Source organism: Colobus angolensis, unplaced genomic scaffold (genome assembly GCF_000951035.1).
Source record: "Colobus angolensis palliatus isolate OR3802 unplaced genomic scaffold, Cang.pa_1.0 Scaffold105, whole genome shotgun sequence".
NCBI lineage: Eukaryota > Metazoa > Chordata > Mammalia > Primates > Cercopithecidae > Colobus > Colobus angolensis.
The window spans coordinates 6,836,277-6,856,860 of record NW_012111475.1 but is presented as its reverse complement, the minus strand read 5'-3'; the positions used below and the strand labels follow the sequence as shown (position 1 = coordinate 6,856,860).

Here is a 20,584-nt window from a genome sequence, read left to right as displayed (position 1 = left end):
AGGCTGGAGTGCAGTGGCATGATCTCGGCTCACGGCCAGCTCCACCTCCTGGGTTCACGCTATTCTCCTGCCTCAGCCTCCCAAGTAGCTGGGACTACAGGTGCTCGCCATCATGCCTGGCTAATTTTTTGTATTTTTAGTAGAGACGAGGTTTCACCGTGTTAGCCAGGATGGTCTGAATCTCCCGACCTCATGATCCACCCGCCTCGGCCTCCCAAAGTGCTGGGATTACAGGCGTGAGCCACCGTGCCTGGCCAAAAAGTCTACCAATTTAAAAAAAGCCCCGGACCAGATGGATTTGCAGCTGAATTATAGTAGATGTACAAAGAAGAACTTGTACCAATCCTGCTGAAACTATTCAAAAAATCAGGCAGGTGGGAACTCCTTCTGTAACTCATTCTGTGAAGCCAGAACCACCCTGATACCAAAACCTGGCAAAAACACAATGAAAATAGAAAACCACAGGCCAATAAGCCTGATGAACATACATGCAAAAATGCTCAACAAAATTCCAACACATTAAATCCAGCAGCAAATCAAAAAGTTGATTCACCATGATCAAGCAGGCTTTATTCCTGTGATGCAAGGTTGGTTCAACATATGCAGATCAATAAGTGTGATTCACCACATAAACAGAAATAAAAACAAAAACCATATGATCATCTCAATAGACATGGAAAAAGCCTTTGATAAAATCCAACATCCTTCTTGATAAAAAAACCCTCAACAAACTAGGCATAGAAGGAACAGAGCTCAAAGGAAGAGTCATCTATGACAAACCCATAGCCAACATCATACTGAATGGGCAAAAGCTGGAAGCATTCCCCTTAAGAATAGGAACAAGACAAAGATGCCCACACTCATCATTCCCGTTCAAAGTAGTACTGGAAGTCCTACCCAGAGAAATGAGGAGAAGAGAAAGAAATGAAAGGCATCCAAATAGGAAAAGAGGAAATCAAATTATCTCTCTTTGCTAATGATATGATTCTGTAAATAGAAAACCCTAAAGACTTCACCAGAAGACTCCTAGACCTGATAAATGACTTCTGTAAAGTTTTGGATACAAAATCAACATAGAAAAATCAGTGCCATTTCTATATAACAATCACATTCAAGCTGAGAGCCAAGTCAAGAACATAATCCCACTTACAATATCCGTACACAAAATAAAATTTGTAGGAATACATCTAACCAAGGAAGTGAATGAACTACAAAATACTGCTGAAAGAAATCACATATGACACAAACAAATGGAAAAACTTCCACGTGCATGGACTGGAAGAATCAGTATCATTAAAATGTCCAGACTGCCCAAAGCAATCTATGGATTCAACTCTGTATCTGTCAAACTACCAAGGTCATTTTTCATAGAAATACAACAAAAACCATTCTAAAATTCATATGGAACCAAAAAAGAGTCCAGATAATATTGGAAAACAATATTATAAAGAAATACATTCAGCCTAAATGTATCTATGAGTTAAATGAGATTCTAACTAGAATTTCAGCCCCCACTTTTTTTTTTTTTTCCCCCTTGAGTCAGGGTATAAGCTGATTTTGCGATTTATATGGAAAGATAGACAAGTCCATCTTAAAGAACAAAGCTGGGCAATTTGCACTACTAAATAATAATATTGACAGCCAGAGTTGCTTAAAGCAGTGAGATATCTGTGCAAGTATAGACGAACAGTAATAAAATAGAACATGGTCCAGAAACAGCCTATATATTATACTGTCACATATACAAAATTACAATACCTTTTCCACCGGAATGGCTAAAATGAAAAAGAGAGACAGTATCAAGCATCAGTGAGGATGGCCAAAACTGGAACTCTTACGCACTGCTGGTGAGAAGGGAAATTGTTAACAACTACTTTGGAAAACTGGAAGTAGGTACTAAGACTGCATATCCTATGTCACAGGAATTCCACTTCTAAGCACAGTTGAACAGATCTGCATACCTATGTCCATTAAAAGACATACACAAGAATGTTCATAGCAACACTATTCACATTAGCCCCAAACTTGAAACAACCCAAATATCCATCTAAAGCAGAGTAAATTGAAGTACATTCATGCACTGGAATACTGTTATACAGCAATAAGAGTGGAAGAATTATAACTATATGCAACAATATGAAATATTCTCTGATTTGTAATGCTGAATAAAAGGAGCCAAATACAAAAGAATATAGGTTTGAATCCATTTAAAGTTTGAAAAAAGGCAAAACTAGTCTATAATGTTACAAATCTGGACAGTTGGGCTGAGATTATAGCATCTTGAAGTGGGTATAGGAAGGCTTCTGGGGTCCTGGTAACATATGTTACTTGGTCGGGATACTCTTTACAAGGATGTGTTCCCTTTGTGAAATTCATTGAGTCACATGCTTATGTTTTGTGCACTTTTCTGTATGCATGTTAGACTTAAATAAAAAGTTTAAAAAATTACCAAATTGTTCAGATTATCATCATCCAGCTTTTCCTTTGGCAACTCTTGCTTTTAACTATGGTGACAGTATTTATGTCTGATGCTTTTTTACAGACTCTCCCATGTAAATGGAACTACTCTTTCGCTGTCTTACATAATTTGGCTCCTTGCTTGCATCAAAGAACCACTTTGAAAGCCAAAAATTTAATAACTTTCAGCTTTGGGATAAGTTTAAGAGAATAATTGAATTAAATTGAGGGAATTTGAGAGAAAATTAGCTTTTAGCATGATGTGGGCTGCAAAAAAGAACTAGGCAGAGACCATGATGAGGAAACCAGAAATTCTTTGCTAATTCCATTTGGAATTATGAGTGAGAATCACCCAGTTTTCTGCAGCAAAACTAGAGTAGAACATTCATGTAATAGGGCAACGTCTTAAAAGTTACTGATGTTATTTAATAGTATCTTTGTCAAAACATAGTAATCTAGGTCAAAGTCTGAGGCCTGAGACAAGACTGAGAAAAGAGAAGTCACAGGGTATCATTGAAAATATATTTGCTAGAAATGACGCAGGGCTCAAAGTGGGTACACTAAGCTTTCTGGCTAGGAATTATCCACTGGCCACAGTAACCTCATCAGAGAATATACAGGAAATGAGATGCATTTTGGTGAATCGGGGAGTTTCTTTGTTTTGCTGAAATTTTGTGATAATCTCTTCACATTCTCTTTCACTGTTACTATTTTTAGATAGCTTTAAAATGCAAAGATGGCCTTCATGATATCTGATACACTGGAAGAAAAGGCAGGGTACAGGACAGCTAAGGAAACTTCCCAGAAAACTGGCTATGACTTAACTTCCTACTGTGTTTTCCTAAATGGCTAGAGGGATGGGGATGGAGGATATTTCCCCATCATATAACATCATCATTTCTATAAACATGGTATGCTTTCATCATTTAGTTAGAAGTGACTTCTCATAGCAAATATAAATTGTACTTACTTCACAGAGTTGTGGTGAAAATTAGTTATCTGTAACTTAGCATTCAATAAATATTAGGTGCTATTAGTAGTAGTACACACATTAATATCCCTCCCTAGCAAGTAACAAGATATAGGGATAGGTCAATTACAGTTATTCTTATCCAATACTGCATTAATAGTGAGTATTCCTTATCCATTAGAAACAGAGATATGAAAGTGGTCTAATCAATTTGGAACTCTTTCAGGATGGGGGAAGGAGAATGGAATTATCTTGCTAGTACCTGTCGGCCCTGGTATTCAGGTTTAGAGCTACCCTGCTGGAATGGCTTTGAGTCCTTCAGTACCACCTTGAAGATTAGATCTATGTGGTAGTGTCAGAAAGAAGCTGACAATTGGTCCCTTTGGCTGCAAACAGCATTACAAAAACAGTGCACAAGATCTGTCAATGGAGAGGCTTGTATAAGATTTTTTCAAGCACTTACAAAATGGAAATCTTTTTAAAACTTGTTTCAGAGGAGTTCCACAGAAGAATGAATTCTAGTATGATCCTGAGGGTTCTTTGCCTAATTTAAGAATAATAAATACTCAGGAAGAAAAGGAATTGGATTTCTAAGTATCAATATTGCTCAATTTAGTGGCATTAGATAAACTGAGGTAAAAAAAGATGTTAGTGTTAATATTACAATACTTTTTATAAACTTTCATTTTTTATGTTATAAAATTTAAAGGAACTTTTAAATTCATTCTAAGGCTTCTGATCTGTCTTCTTTAGAATACTACAGTTTAAAATGATTCTAGCAGCTTCTAAACAAAAACAGATCACCCATCAAACCCAAAATCCCATATGGAATACTTTGCCTGATATAGAGAGAATTCTTTTGAGAAATGATATGTCTGTGTATAAAGGATTATATAAATTTCTGTGTTGGTTAATTTTAATAACAACAGTATGATAATACTCACAAAATCTTATGAAAAGAATATCCTTTTGACTTTTTGCTAAATTACAATAGTAATCACTGATTAGAAATTGTCACATAAACACAATTCCAACTTGTGTATCAATACTGTGCTGTTTGTCAAGGCTTAATTCTTCTTTTTATAAGGCACTGTCTTTATAAACAAAGTAATTCAAATTAACCAACCATGTCCTCCAAACATAAACAGAAAGATACTAACTAGTGTTTAAAATAAAAAGCACTTAGAAATAGCATTAGTTCTTACCAACTCCAGAGGTTATTGATTCTGCATCAATGTCACTAGCTCTTTTTCTTGCCACTTCAGCTAGTGCCAATTCACCTTTATCTAGTGCAAGGTAATGAATATCCTGAGGAAATAAAGCAAAATAAAAGATTGATTCAAAATGAATCTTGTTCAAATTGCAAGGAGGATTTTGAAAGAAACTTATTGTTCAGATTACAAAATAGAAAGTTTGTGAATATTCTTTTCTGTATTTTAAGTTTCTTAGTTTTCTAGTATAAGCAAATTTTTCTGAATTGGAGATCACAGCTATAACTAAAGGCAAGTATTTAAATAAATTATTTTAAGCTGTGAGGGAAAATACAAGTTTTTAATAAAGTCTATGACATACTCAGTTTTGTCAGGGAATAAAAAATGTTAATTGCTATTTTTCTTTTGTAAGACATTAATATCCGAGGGTGTGTCTTTAGATTTTAATTGTATATTATGCTAAGCACAATACAAGGGATTCTAAATAGATTGGTTGCTTCGTCTGGCATATATTTGTTATTATTAATATTACTAGTATTTTGAAATAAAATAATTAGTACTGACTAAGTGCTGGGCACTGTTTTGGAGTATGGCGGTCAAGTATAATACCATATCTCAAAAAGCTGTATGCCCAGTGGGGAGAGAGACCACTGTAAACCAATAGTTAATTACAAAAAAGTATGATAGATTTTATAGCACGTACGTGCAGGGCGCTGTGGAACCAAAGAGGAGGAACTGATCTCTGATGGTAGTCTTGAAGAGTGAATAAGAGTTACTATGAGAGGAGGAAAATGGAGAAAACGTGACAGGGAATGAATGACGTCTGGTGCAGATATGCAGAGAAGCCTGAGAAAACACAACTCTCAGACAATGGCAGATCTTTCGATATGGAAGGAGTGTTGGATGTGTAGGAGAAAGCAGTGAAAAGTAATACTGAACAAGTGGAGTCACTAAAAAGGATTTAGATCTCTTTTTGCTATGCAGAATGATTGTTGGAATGAAAATTTTATTGAAATAAACATGGGGAAAGAATATGAACAACCACTTACAGTGAAGAAATAAATATAAATGGCTTATAATCATTAAAAGATATGTGACCTTATGTAAATAAATGCAAGCTGAAAAATGTAATTTCAAATTGGATAAATCTTTAAAAGTAAATAATAATTACAGGTTGCAAAGTTTTGGGAAAACAGGCATGTAACACTTACTGGGAATATAATTAGTTAAGATTTTATTTATTTTTTGAGACAGAGCCTCACTCTGTTGCCAGGCTGGAGTGCAGTGGCATGATCTCGGCTCACTGAAACCTCTGCCTTCCCAGTTCAAGTGATTCTCTTGCCTCTGTCTCTTGAGTAACCAGGATTACAGGCATGCACCACCATGCCTGGCTAGCTTTTGTATTTTTAGTAGAGACAGGGTTTCACCATGTTGATCAGGCTGGTCTTGAACTCCTGACCTTGTGATCTGCCCATCTCGGCCTCCGAAAGTGCTGGGATTACAGGTGTGAGCCACTGCACTAGCCAACGGTCAGTAAGCTATGGCCCATGGGCCAAATCTAGCCTGCTTTTGATACAGTCCTCAAGAATGGTTTTTATATTTTTAACGGTTGGAAGAACTGTGCTCCATCACTGCTATTGAACACTGAGTGGCTTTGAAATTAGCTTTTGCTGCAAATTTGAAAAGGTTTCAAGCTAAAGTTACAAAGTAAAACAGTGCTTATATGTGAAACTTATATGTGAAACATAATGTGATAAAGTCATTTCAATGAGAACATTGTTTGAATTGCAAGTAATGTCAGGCTGCACCACATACTTCCTGCACTGTCGAAAGGTTTTTTTTTTTTTTTTTTTTTAAATCATCTCCATTCCTACACAAATTTTCAGCAATATATTTTCTGATTTCAAATTACAGCAGTGTTTTTCAGACCTTGATGCAAGTGCAAAGGAAATTTACATATTCCAAAATCTATTTAACTGTGCAATTGAGGAACTTTAATTGGAAGTGATTTGCAATGTAATGACATGCTAAAAGGCATTCTAGCCTTTTAGCTAATAGAATTCTAAAAATGCCTGCCAGTCTGTTGAATATACTCAATTAAAAGCATATACTCATGGATTGATATCAGTATTTGGCAGTACTTATATATGTGGAAAGACATTTTCAAAGGTGAAATATGTAAAATCTCATTGTAGATAAGCATTAACAGATGAACGTTAGCTAAAGATTTTGATAGGAAACACCAGCTTTCAAACCCAATTAAGTGAAATGTTACCTCCTCTGAAAAGGATTCCATTCTTCACATATGTAGAGCTATATCACAAAAATTGTACTCTTTTAATTTCATCAATAAAGATTTATGGAAATTTTCTGTCTTGTTATATAAGTACCTACATAATAACTTCAGTTTTGCCTCTTGGCTCACAAATCTCTAATATTTGCTATCTGGCCCTTTGTAAAAAAGTTTGCTGGACCTGTATTTTAACAATGTATCATAATTTAAAATATACTTTTGGTAAATCTTCTTAAGGAAATGATGGGACAGTATCCAAGATTGGTAATTAAAGCATTGTTTATAACAGTGAAAAACTGGAGGCAACTTAAATGTACAATCAAAATATTATGTGGTTTTTAATGTTTAATCCAAGAATAGCATGATACTTTAATAATAGATTCTTATATTCAGAGAAGAATTTGGTAAGTTGAAAATATATACTTTTTTCAACTTTGCTAATATTTAAGATTTTTACATCTACGCTCTTAAGAATAGTCTGTGACTTTGTTTACTTGAACTGCCCTTGACTGGTATCAAGATTACACTGGCTTTATAAAATGAGCTAGGTGGCTTTCGTTGTTTTCTGTTCTTTGATAAAATTTGTATTTATTATTGAAAGCAAAAAATATGCAATACATTTGAGAAGACATTACCAGCCATTACTAAAGAACATAAATGAACATCTGATTAAAATACAGACATACACATGCTTATATCTAGGAAGACCATACATTTATAAAGATTTCAATTCTGACCCCATATATTCTGTAAAACTCAGTGGAGTTCTAATCAAAATCCCCTCAACTTGATAAATTGATCTTAAAATTAATATGTCAAAACAAATGGTGAAGAATATCTAAAATTTATTCTAGTTAATTTTAAAACTATAGAACACTGATATACAGCCATATAAACAAACAAAAAAACATATTCATATATAGATGGTTCTATTTGTGGTACCATTATGAGTACTTTATGTTTAGAAGTAAGTGTGGGCTATAAGATCTGTGGTCAACAAATTATTTCTGGAACGTTTTCTGTCTCTCATTTATGCATTCTTCCTTAATTCTCTGATTTCTCCCCTGTATTAAAAAAAATAGTTCTAGGGAATTGGGGTCATCGATTTGAAGAAGGCAAATTAAAACATAAAAATAAAAGAGATCGTGTTTTACTTTGCCCAGGCTAGATTCAAACTCCTGGGCTCAAGTGAACCTTCTGCTTCAGTCTCCTGAGTAGGTGGGACTACAGGTGCTGGCTAAGAGGGCAAACATTAATAGTTCTTAAATTGATATTATATCTCCCCCATGAAAGTTTTAATTTCATAATCTGGAAACATGCTATGCGGTCCATTTATTTGCTCATTCACCTGTGGACCTCCTCATTATTCATATATTTGAATGTGGACTTAAGCAAAATGCATTCAAGAGTATATCTCTATAATTCCATGCCCCTTAGTCTGACAGAGTTAATTAAGCTTTAGGATCTGGTGAAAGACATATCTAGTATCTATATCACCTCTCAAGTGGCTATCTTCTGACTTCGTTTAATAATTTTTGATAGATTTAGCCTAGGAATTTAGTTTAAATGTTGGATTTACACAATTAAATGCTATCGTATGAATGTCCCACCAAAATACATGTTGAAACTTAATTGCCAGTGCAATGGTATTGGAAGGTGGGGCCCTTAAGAGAGGATTAGGTCATGGGGGCTCTGCCATCATGAATAGATTAATGCTGTTATCACAGGAGTGGGTTAGTTATCAAAAGAATGGGTTTGTTGTAAAAGTGAGTTTGGCCCAATTTCCTTTCTCTGTCTCATGTGTTTACTCTGACTTCCACCCTTCACCATGGGATCACTCTTACCAGATCCCAGCACCAAGCTCTTGGACTTCCCAGCCTCTAGAGCTGTTAACTGAATAAATCTGTTTTCTTTATAAGTTACCCAGTCTGTGGTATGCTGTTGTAGCAGCAGAAAACGGATTAAGACAACAAATATCCGGAAACGGTTATAGTCTAAATGAATCAAGAAAATAAAACCCATTTGGCTGTATATTTCATTTTTATGTCCTTTACCTGGGTAGGCTAGCACATACAGGAATAATGGACATGGAGTAAGCTCATTGAGACTAATGCTAAGGTACTGTTAAGTCTAAATATACTGAAGAAATTGCAAGCAAGTGGCCCACAAGCAGGGTAGTCATACTCATTGTAACATTAGTTTTAATCAACAGATATTAGCTAATCAAAAATCATTCCGCAAATAACTATGCAACATTTACTGTGTGCCAGATACAGAGATGAATTTTCCATGAAGCTAATGAAGCTTAAACTTCATTACCTCTTACTTGTAGAAGTCCTTTGTGGTATCTAATTTTGTATCTGAAAATTTAAATTCTTTTTCTTAAAAAAAAATTCCTCAAATTATATCAGCTTCAGGCCCTGTAAAACATGGATGTACCCCTGGCCAGATGCCTAGCTATCATGGTTCTAACAGACTAGTGGACTATGTTACTATATGTTACTTGTTTAGAATCACTTGTCTGGAAGATCCAACTATATACTGTGCATACGAGGCTCACTTCACCTCTGAGGACACACAGACTCAAAGTAAATGGATGGAAAAAGATATTCCATTCAAATAGAAACGGAAAGATTGGAGATAGGTATACTTCCATCAGACAGGATATACTTTTAGTAAAAAGGCTGGGCACGGTGGCTCACACCTGTAATCTCAGCACTTTGGGAGGCCGAGGTGGGTGGATCACGAGGTCAGGAGATCGAGACCATCCTGGCTAACATGGTGAAACCCCACTATGAAAAAAGAAAAAGAAGGTCATCTTATAGTGATAAAGGGTTCAGTTCATCAAGAAGTTATAACAATGGTAAATATATTTGCACTAAACATTGGAGCCCATGAATATATGAAGCAAATATTAATAAGTCTGAAGGGAGAGAGAGATTGCAATACAATAATAGTAGACTTCATTACCCCCACTTTCAACACTGGATCATCTAAAGAAGAGAAAATCAATGAGGAGACATCAATTTAAACTACAATTAAAAAAAGGGACCTAACAGATATTTTACAGCATTAGCATCCAACAGAAATAGAATATAAATTCTTTTCCAGCATACATTGAACATTCTTCAGAACATATTATATGCTGGGCCACAAAACAAGTCTTAACAAATTTAGGAAGACTGAAATAATGTATTTTCTGACCACAATGGCATGAAACTATGAATCAGTAATAGGAACAATCTTGGAAAACTCACAAATAGGTATAAATGAAGCATCTTTCTGAACAACCAATTGGCCAAAGATGAAATTTAAAAATAACTTGTGACAAACAAAAATGAAAACACAATATACCAAAACGTATAAGATTCAGCAAAAGTAGTCCTAAGAGAGTGAGTATATGGTAAAAAGTGCCTGCTTCAGAAAAGAATATCTCAAATAAACAATCTAACATTACACCTCAAGGAACTAGAAAAAGAATAAGCCCAAACTTGGAAGGAAATAATAAAGAGAAAAAAGAAACAAAATAGATACTAGAAAAATAATAGAAGAGATCAAGAAAACTAAAAGTTGGTTTTTGAAAAGATAAACAAAACTGACTAACCTTTCAGTAGACTAACAAAAAGAGAAGATTTACATAAAATCAGAAATGAAAGAGGAGACATTATAAGTGTATACCACAGAAATACAAATAATCACAACATACTACTAGTACTATGAACAACTATATACCAACAACTTGGATAACCTAGAAGAAATGAATGAGCTCAAAGAAACATGCAGTCTACTAAGTCAGGAAAAAAAGAAACAGAAAATCTGAACAGACCAATAATGAGTAAGGAGACTGAATAAATAATCAGATACACCTAGGATCTGATGGTTTCACTGCTGAATTATATCAAACACTGAAAGAAAAAGTAAAAGCAATCCTTTTCAAGCCCTTCCAACAAACCAAAGGGGACGTACTTCCAAACTTAAACTCACTGTTAGGCCAGCATTACCCTGATACCAGCCAGACAGAGACACTACAATAAAAGAAAATTACAGCCCGATGTCCCTGATGAACACAGATGCAAAAATACTCAACAAAATACTATCAAACCAAATTCAATGGCACATTAAAAAAGATCATTCACCATGATGAAGTGGTATTTATCCCAGAAATGCAAGTATGGTTCAACATATATAAATCAATGTGTGATACATGTATTAACAAGATAAAGGACAAAAACTGCATGACCATCTCAATAGATATAGAAAAAGCATCTGACAAAATTCAACATCTGGTCACGATAAAAACTAAAAAAAAAATGGAAGGAATATACCTCAACACAATAAAGGTCATATATGATAAGCCCACAGCTAACATCATACTCATTTGTTAAAAGTTGAAAATTTTTCCTCTAAGATCAGGAATAAGACAAGGATATCTACTCTTATCACTTGTATTCAACACAGTACTGGAAATCCTAGCCAGTGCAATTATACATGGAAAAGAAATTAAAAGTATCCTTATAGGAAAGGAAAATGTGAAATTCTGTTTGCTCATGACACAATCTTACAGAAAAAAACAAAAAATTGGCCGGGTGCAGTGGCTCACGCCTGTAATCCCAGCACTTTGGGAGGCCGAGGCGGGTGGATCACAAGGTCAGGAGCTCGAGACCATCCTGGCTAACACGGTGAAACCCCATCTCTACTAAAAACGGAAAAAATTAGCGGGACCTGGTGGCGGGCGCCTGTAGTCCCAGCTACTCGGGAGGCTGAGGCAGGAGAATGGCGTGAACCCGGGAGGCGGAGCTTGCAGTGAGCCGAGATCGCGGCCACTGCACTCCAGCCTGGGCGACACAGTGAGACTCCATCTCAAAAAAACAAAAAAAAAACAAAACAAAAAACAAAAAAAACAAAAACAAAAACAAAAAATTGTTCGAACTGATAAATTTGCAGGTTGCAAAACCAACATGTGGTTGATTTTGCAGCTTATAAAATCAGTAAAGTTGCAGGTTATAAAATCAACATACAAAAATCAGTACTCGTTCAATAGACTAACAATGAATTATCCAAAAAATAAATTAAGAAAACAATTCCATTTATACTAGCACCAAAAAAGAAAACACGTAGGAGGAAATTTAACCAAACAGATGAAAAACCTATACACTGAAAACTATAAAACATTGATGAAAGAAATTAAAGAAGACACAAATAAATGGAAAGATATTGACTGGGCGCAGTGGCTCACACGTGTAATCCCAGCACTTTGGGACACTGAGGCGGGTGGATCACAAGGTCAGGAGTTCAAGACTAGCCTGGCCAAGATGGTGAAACCCCGTCTCTACTAAAAATACAAAAATTAGCTGGGTGCGGTGGCAGGCGCCTGTAATCCCAGTACTCGGGAGGATGAGGCAGGAAAATCATTTGATCAGTGGGTGGAGGTTGCAGTGAGCCCGATATCACTCCACTGCACTCCAGCCTGGGCAACAGAGTGAGACTCTGTCTCAATACATACACACACACACATATACACACATAAATTTAAAAATAAATAAATGGAAAGATATCCCATATTCATGGATTAGTAGAAACAATAGTGTTAAAATGTTCATACTACCCAAAGTAATTCACTAATTAAATGCAATTCCTATCAAAATTCCAATGTCTTTTTTTTTAGCAAAAGAGAAAAAACAGTCCTAAAATTAATATGGAACCAGATAATACCCTAGAGAGCCAACGATCTTGCATAAAAGGAACAAAGCTGGAGGCAACACAGTAACTTCAAAATATATTATAAAGCGGTTGAAACAAAGCAGCATGGTACTGGTATAAAAACAGGCACTCTGAAGAATGGTACAGGATAGAAAGCCCAGATATAAATCCAAGTATTTATGGTCAGTTGATTTTGAACAAAGTGGCCAAGAACATGCAATGGGGAAAGAACAATTTATTGTCCTTTCCAATGTATTTAACAAATGGTGTTGGGAAAACTGGATATTCATGTGCAGAATAATAAAATTGGACCCTTACACCAAACCACATATAAAAATCAACTCAAGGTCAGTCCCTTCTGTGGCCTCTCTGCCAGCAGCTCCGGCGCCACCTCGCGCCAGCGTCTCAGGCCGGCAGGAGCCAGGCGCTGAGGGGCGCGACTGGGGCGGCCGAGCGCTCCTGCGGCTTAGACTCCGGCGTCTGCGCTTCCCCATGGGGCTGGCCTGCGGCGCCTGGGCGCTCTGAGATTGTCACTACTGCTTCAAGGGCACACGCAGAGGGATTTGGAATTCCTGGAGAGTTGCCTTTGTGAGAAGCTGGAAATATTTCTTTCAATTCCATCTCTTAGTTTTCCATAGGAACATCAAGAAATCATGAACAACTTTGGTAATGAAGAATTTAACTGCCACTTCCTCGATGAAGGTTTTACCCCCAAGGACATTCTGGACCAAAAAATTAATGAAGTTTGTTTTTCTGATGATAAGGATGCCTTCTATGTGGCAGACCTGGGAGACATTCTAAAGAAACATCTGAGGTGGTTAAAAGCTCTCCCTCATGTCACCCCCTTTTATGCAGTCAAATGTAATGATAGCAAAGCCATCGTGAAGACCCTTGCTGCTGTGGGGACAGGATTTGACTGTGCTAGCAAGACTGAAATACAGTTGGTGCAGAGTCTGAGGGTGCCTCCAGAGAGGATTATCTATGCAAATCCATGTAAACAAGTATCTCAAACTAAGTATGCTGCTAATAATGGAGTCCAGATGATGACTTTTGATAGTGAATTTGAGTTGATGAAAGTTGCCAGAGCACATCCAAAAGCAAAGTTGGTTTTGAGGATTGCCACTGATGATTCCAAAGCAGTCTGTCATCTCAGTGTTAAATTTGGTGCCACGCTCAGAAATAGCAGGCTCCTTTTGGAATGGGCAAAAGAGCTGAATATCGATGTCGTCGGTGTCAGCTTCCACGTAGGAAGCGGCTGTACCGATACTGAGACCTTCGTGCAGGCAATCTCTGATGCCCGCTGTGTTTTTGACATGGGGGCTAAGGTTGGTTTCAGCATGTATCTGCTTGATATTGGCGGTGGCTTTCCTGGATCTGAGGATGTGAAGCTTAAATTTGAAGAGATCACCAGCATAATCAACCCAGACTCTGGAGTGAGAATCATAGCTGAGCCTGGCAGATACTATGTTGCATCAGCTTTCACACTTGCGGTTAATATCATCTCCAAGAAAATTGTATTAAAGGAACAGATTGGCTCTGATGATGAAGATGAGTCGACTGAACAGACCTTTATGTATTATGTGAATGATGGCGTCTATGGATCATTTAATTGCATACTATATGATCATGCACATGTAAAGCCCCTTCTGCAAGAGAGACCTAAACCAGATGAGAAGTATTATTCATCCAGCATATGGGGACCAACATGTGATGGCCTTGATCGGATTGTGGAGCGCTGTGACCTGCCCGAAATGCATGTGGGTGATTGGATGCTCTTTGAAAACATGGGCGCTTACACTGTTGCTGCTGCCTCTACATTCAATGGCTTCCAGAGGCCGGTGATCTACTATGTGATGTCAGGGCCTGCGTGGCAACTCATGCAGCAATTCCAGAACCCCGACTTCCCACCCAAAGTAGAGGAATAGGACACCAGCACCCTGCCTGTGTCTTGTGCCTGGGAGAGTGGGATGAAACGCCACTCAGCAGCCTGTGCTTCAGCTGGTATTAATGTGTAGATATCACTCTGGTAGCTGTTAACTACAAGTTTAGCTTGAATTAAGGGATTTGAGGGGACCATATAACTTAATTACTGCTAGTTTTGAAATGTCTTTGGTAAGAGCAGGGTCGGCACGATGCAGCCATATGGAAGACTAGGATATGGGTCACACTTATCTGTGTTCCTATGGAAACTATTTGAATATTTGTTTTATATGGATTTTTATTCACTCTTCAGACACGCTACTCAAGAGTGCCCCTCAGCTGCTGAACAAGCGTTTGTAGCTTGTACAATGGCAGAATGGGCCAAAAGCTTAGTGTTGTGACCTGTTTTTAAAATAAAGTATCTTGAAATAATTAGGCAAAAAAAAAAAACCTCAAAATGGATAAAAGATACTATGTTAAGCACAAGATGTGAAACTTGTGGAGGAGGGAAAAGCTCCTCGACATTTGCCTGGGCAATGATTTATTGGCTAGGACTCCAAAAGCACAAGCAATAAAAGCAAAAATAGATAAATGAGACTGCAATGAATGAAAAAGATTATGGACAGCAAAAGAAAGAAGTAACAGTGAAGAGATAAACCATGTGTTAGGAGAAGGTATTTACAAACCATACATCTGATAAGGGGCCAATATCCAAAATATATAAAGAATTCAAACAACTCAATAGTAAGAAAACTCAAAGTATCTGAGCAGACATTTCTCAAAATAAGACAGATAGATGGTATGAGATAGAGATAGATGATAGATAGATGGTAAAAGTATCTGAGCAGACCTTTCTCAAAATAAGAGAGATAGATGCCAAAGATATATGAAAAACACTCAACATCTCTAGTCACCACGGAAATGCAAATTTAAACCACAGTGAGATATCACCTCATGCCTGTTAGAATAGCTACTAATGTCAAAAAAGAGAAAAAGAGTAAGTGTTGGTGAGGATATGAGGAAAAGGGAACCTGTGTATACTGCTGCTGGGAATACAAATTAGTACAGCCATTTTGGAAAATAGCATGGAGGTTTCTTAAAAAAACTAAAAATACTATATGATCTAGCAATCGCACTTCTGGGTATATATTCAAAGGAATTGAAATTGATACGTCAAGCAGATGTTGGTACTCCCATATATTTCAAGATTTTTCACAATAGCCAAGTTATGGAGCAACCTAAGTGTCCATCAGTGGATGAATTGATAAAGGCAATGTGGTATATCTGCACAATGAGATATTATATACAGCCTTTAAAAATAAGAAAAGTTTTTCATTTGTGACAATATGGATGGAACTAGAGGACATTATGCTAAGTGAAAGAAGCCAGGTACAGAAAGACGGATACTGTATGATCTCACTTGTTATATATAGAATTTTTAAAAAGTTGACTTCAGAGAAACAGGAAGGTGATGACAGAGGCTGGAGGTGATAGTGGCGGGGAAAGGGAAGATGCTGATCAAAACATACAAAGTTTCAGCTAGACTGTAGGAATAAGTTTAGTGATCTTTAACACTATATGATGACCACCGTTAATAACAATGTATTGTATATTTCAAAATAGATTTTTATTTTTTATCTTTTCATTTTGTGGAACAGGATCTCACTCTGTCACCCAGGCTGCAGTACAGTGGCACGACCATGGCTCACTGCAACCTCGACCTGCAGGGCTCAAGGTGATCCTCCCATCTCAGCCTCCCAAGTAGTAGGACTACAGGCACATGCCACCCTACTTGGCTAGTTTTGTATTTATTTATTTATTTATTTTTTGTAGAGACAAATTTGTCACGTTGCCCAGGCTGGTTTCAAACTCCTGGGTTCAAGTAATCCTCCCACCTCAGCCTCCCAAAATGATGGGATTACAGGTATAAGTCACTGCTCCTGGCCTTCAAAAAAGATTTCTAATGTTATGCTCACAAAAAATAAATTGGTAAGGTAACAATATGTTAATTAGCTCAAGGGAATCTTTCTGCAATGTATACATAGATCAGAACGTCACATTGTACCCCACAAATATACACACATCACATTGTACCCCATAAATATATACAATTGTTATCTGTCAATTAAAAATGTAAAAGAATCATGCATCTTGGAGAAAGGCACGATAAAACATTGTAAGATGTTTAGTGCTTTTTTTAATTTGTTGGCCCTTTTTTGGAGTCACTGTATAAAATTAAAATGTCATATCACAAGTCTAAATGGACAATATACATAATTGATTTGAAAAGTGTCATATTGACAATTTTCAACTTTTACTTCAACCCAACCAGTGTTACTTAGTTGATAGATGGTTAAGTTATAAAAGTGTTACTAACTTGGAATCAAGTTTTCAGAAAGATATTCAGAAGAATGAACACCACTTAGTTTCTGTCATTCTCAATGACAATTTTATAATTTATCATTTGCCAATTTGACTTATATTAGCGTCATCATTTAGCACTATTAAATGAAATTGGCTTCCAGTCAACAAAAGATGACAAACTGACAGTCTCTGGACATGATCCAGATTTCAAAATTTACACATATTCTGCCTATACATGTAAGATCTAAAATAAAAAACTTGCTGTTCCTGGGACTTCATTACCTTTCACAGAAGACTTTTGAATGTGCTACCAGAATGAATATGCAAATTTACAGCAAAAAGTTTTAAAACTAAAAAAATATTGAATGGAGTTTCATCTTAAATCATACTTTGGATCAGTTATTGACAGATAATTATAAGTACTATAATATATTGATGTTGTTATAACCTTTTCTAATTTGTGAAATGTTCCTAAGATTGATAGGTTTCTATGAGATATGGAAGCACTAACAACGACATGCAACAGCTTATACATATTTATAATTACTGTGTTCTTGTCTTGTATGATGCTTTGATTAGTTCAAATCCACTGATAATTGAACATTTTTATTCATATTCTACAGTTTTGCAGGTTTAAACCTTGGTCAAAGTTGCCTTCAACACATTCAAATTCATGCTATTTCACCTAAACATAAATGTGTAAAATATTGATACAATCCTCTTTGTGCTTATTTTAAAATAACATTTCCCTTTAGACAAATCTGATCAACAAGCAGCTTTAAGAACTGGGGAAAAATATTGTTTCTAACACTGTGTTTATATTTTAGAAGCATCATATTTTGTAGCTTTGAGGAGAATGAATGTAACTTTCAAGATAAGGAAGTATGTTAAATAACTTATCTGAGAGTTACATTAATAGAAGTAAAAATTTTAGTAATCAATTGTTAACGTCCATATAAATGTTCCACAGTCTTTTTTATATTAGGTCAGAACAATGAATTATCACTTTAAAAGTGAAAATATATGGAAAGAATCGATATTTTATTTTACCAAATTAAGAATTTACTTGTCATATATTCTCATGTTAGAATAAGCTTGTAGGAATTACATGTTTTTGAAGATTTTGCAGAACTCATAAATAAAACCAAGTGCTTCCTTTCGGGAATTCTATTTTTGACTACTTTTTGAATTTTCTCTGTGGGGTTACTGAACTAATTTTTTTTTTTATTTCTTATGTCAATTTTAGCCATTTATATTTTTCTGGAAATTATTCAGTGGGAAGGAGGCTTTCAAGATGGCTAACCAGAGGTACCAGCACTCACCTCCTCCACAAAGAAGGACCAGAATATCAAGTAGATAATCACATACTGAATACAGCATTTAAGAGAGAACACTAGAATTCAGAGGGAAGTGACAGGGAACCTCTGAGTCACAGAAGGAGAGGGAAGAAAAGTTGCCAGCCAGCCAGGATTGGCACAGAGCCAGGAGAAACTCCCCTGTGAAGGGAAAAGGTTAAAATGAGAGGTCTATAGCAGTCTACTCTCCCATGATGGACTCCTACAGTCTTAGCCACAGGAGAGCTCCTCAGTCCTTATGGACCCTGAGACTAGTATAGGGACTTCCTGAAGTCCATGCAGTGGCATTGTTCCAGACAGGTAGTTTGCACTGCAAACCACATCTCCCAAGACTCAAGCAGCTGTAGCATGACATCATTTTGAGAGCCCAGTCACAACAAATGATATCCTTCCCTGGGGCACAAGAGCTCCTGAATGTCCACATCACTGGAGCCTTGCTGACATTTCCCCTAACATCAGCCCAGAGGGCTGTACCATTGAGGCACTGGCTAGACTCAGTGGTATGCCCAGGTTTGCAGCACTCTAGCCCACATACTGTCCTGCACCTGGGAAATGGGCAGTGATGTGTAATGGGGAGGCTGCCTCTGGGACAATCGGAGCCAGAACCAAAGTGTGTGCTCACCAGAGCCAACTTCCTGGGTCCGTTGTCACTGATAGCAGCCCTTCCTTGCTCCCAGCAGCAAAGCCAGTGTGCACTTGCACATACCTTTGAGCAGCCCAGAAACCAGCCAACCTGGGCACCATCCTAAGGCCTAAGGACAGGCCCACCCAACCCACTGCTGCATGAGTGCACTGTCCAGGGTCCTGAGGATTGATCTGCTTGTCTGCCACAGCCTGTGGTTGAGTGAAATATTAAGGAGCTTCAGGACAGACCTATCTGGCCACCACTGGTGGTGCCCACATGTACCACTGAGGGGCCTCTGAATAGGTCTCCCCTGGTCACTGGCATCTGAGTATACTATCTGGGGTCCTGGGGACTGACTCATCCCATCACCATCACTGGTGCCTACATGCACCATTGTGGTGGGGGGAAAGCGGGACTTGAAAACAGGCCTGCCCTGCCCACTGCCAGTGACTGCATGTACCATAAAGAAACCTGAAGATAAGGTCTACTCTGCCCACTGCCACTGCTTCCACTGCCCAAGCACACCATTTGGGGACGTGGGGATCAACTCATCCCACCCACCAACACTAGCACCTGCACATGCCTTTTGAGAGCATGACGTCAGGCCCACCCAGCCTGCTGCCACTACTGCTGCCAACATCAGCGTAGATGTGCCACCTGGGAGACAGCAAACTGGCTTGCCAAGACTGCCACAACCACTGGTGCCAGAATGTACTGCTTAGGGGCCTTTAGGTTGTCCCAACACTGCTACCGTCATTGCTAACATCATACATGCTGCCCAAGGACCCACCCACCCACCAACCACTGCCACTGCTGGTCCCTGAACAAGCAACTGGGAGGTCCAAGGGTCAGCCTGCATGCACTTACCACCAGTGCCTGCATATGTGGTACACATCCAGCCCACTACCACCACTATTGCTGCCTGAAGACCAGCCCTCCTGACATTCCCATCCTCAGCAAAGCCTCACTATAGCTTTCGCTAACAACTGCAGCCCAAGCAACTGTGGAATTAACAGGCACCACTAATTCTGATGACAGCCAATGAAATCATATGATGACTACATGAGTGTGCCCAACCAGAATCAAAGCCAAATCAACCTACCCAACCAACACTATAGATACATCTTTAGGAAAATGTCTTACCCTATGAAAACCAATCTATAAAACTGGAAGAAACAACTGTTACACAGGTATCAACAGAAAGACACAAGAAACATGAAAAGGCAAGGAAACATGATACTACCAAAAGAACATAATTACTCTCCAGCAACAGATTCCAATGAAAAAGAAATCTGTAAAACACCTAAAAAAGGATTCAAAATAATAATATTAAAGAAGTTAAATGGGATACAGATAAAAATTTTAAAACAATCAGAAACACAATTCATGATCTGAATGAGAAATTCAACAGAGACATCATTTAAAAAATTCTGAAACTGAAGAATTCAATGAATGAAATAAAAAATACAACTGAGGGTTTAAACAACAGATTAGATCAAATACAAGAAATAATCTAAGAACTGGAAGACAGGTTTTGACACCATAAATCTACCAAATATTTGAATTTTCAGAGTCCTAGAAGGAGACAATATGGTCAAAGGTATAGAAAACCCATTTAACAAAATAATAGCTGAATACTTCCCAAATCTATTTTTTTTTTTTTTTTTTGAGACGGAGTCTCGCTCTGTC

At 37.4% G+C, this 20,584-nt stretch overlaps 1 protein-coding gene and 1 pseudogene across 2 annotated transcripts in view; one reads left to right on the top strand and one right to left on the bottom strand.

The window, feature by feature from the left end:
* Positions 1 to 4,632: 4,632 nt before the first annotated feature.
* LOC105513818 (WD repeat-containing and planar cell polarity effector protein fritz homolog) overlaps positions 4,633 to 20,584 on the bottom strand; it is a gene marked incomplete at its 3' end in the record, with an annotated part of 360,743 nt that continues 344,791 nt past the window's right edge. Inside the window, exon 14 of the mRNA XM_011944849.1 lies at positions 4,633 to 4,735. Within this exon, the coding sequence (XP_011800239.1) occupies positions 4,633 to 4,735 (103 nt within the window). The remainder of the gene's footprint in view (positions 4,736 to 20,584) is intronic.
* Positions 12,999 to 14,992, top strand: LOC105513700 (annotated as a pseudogene). Its single transcript, XR_001002076.1, has one exon. The product of XR_001002076.1 is annotated as an ornithine decarboxylase pseudogene (transcript).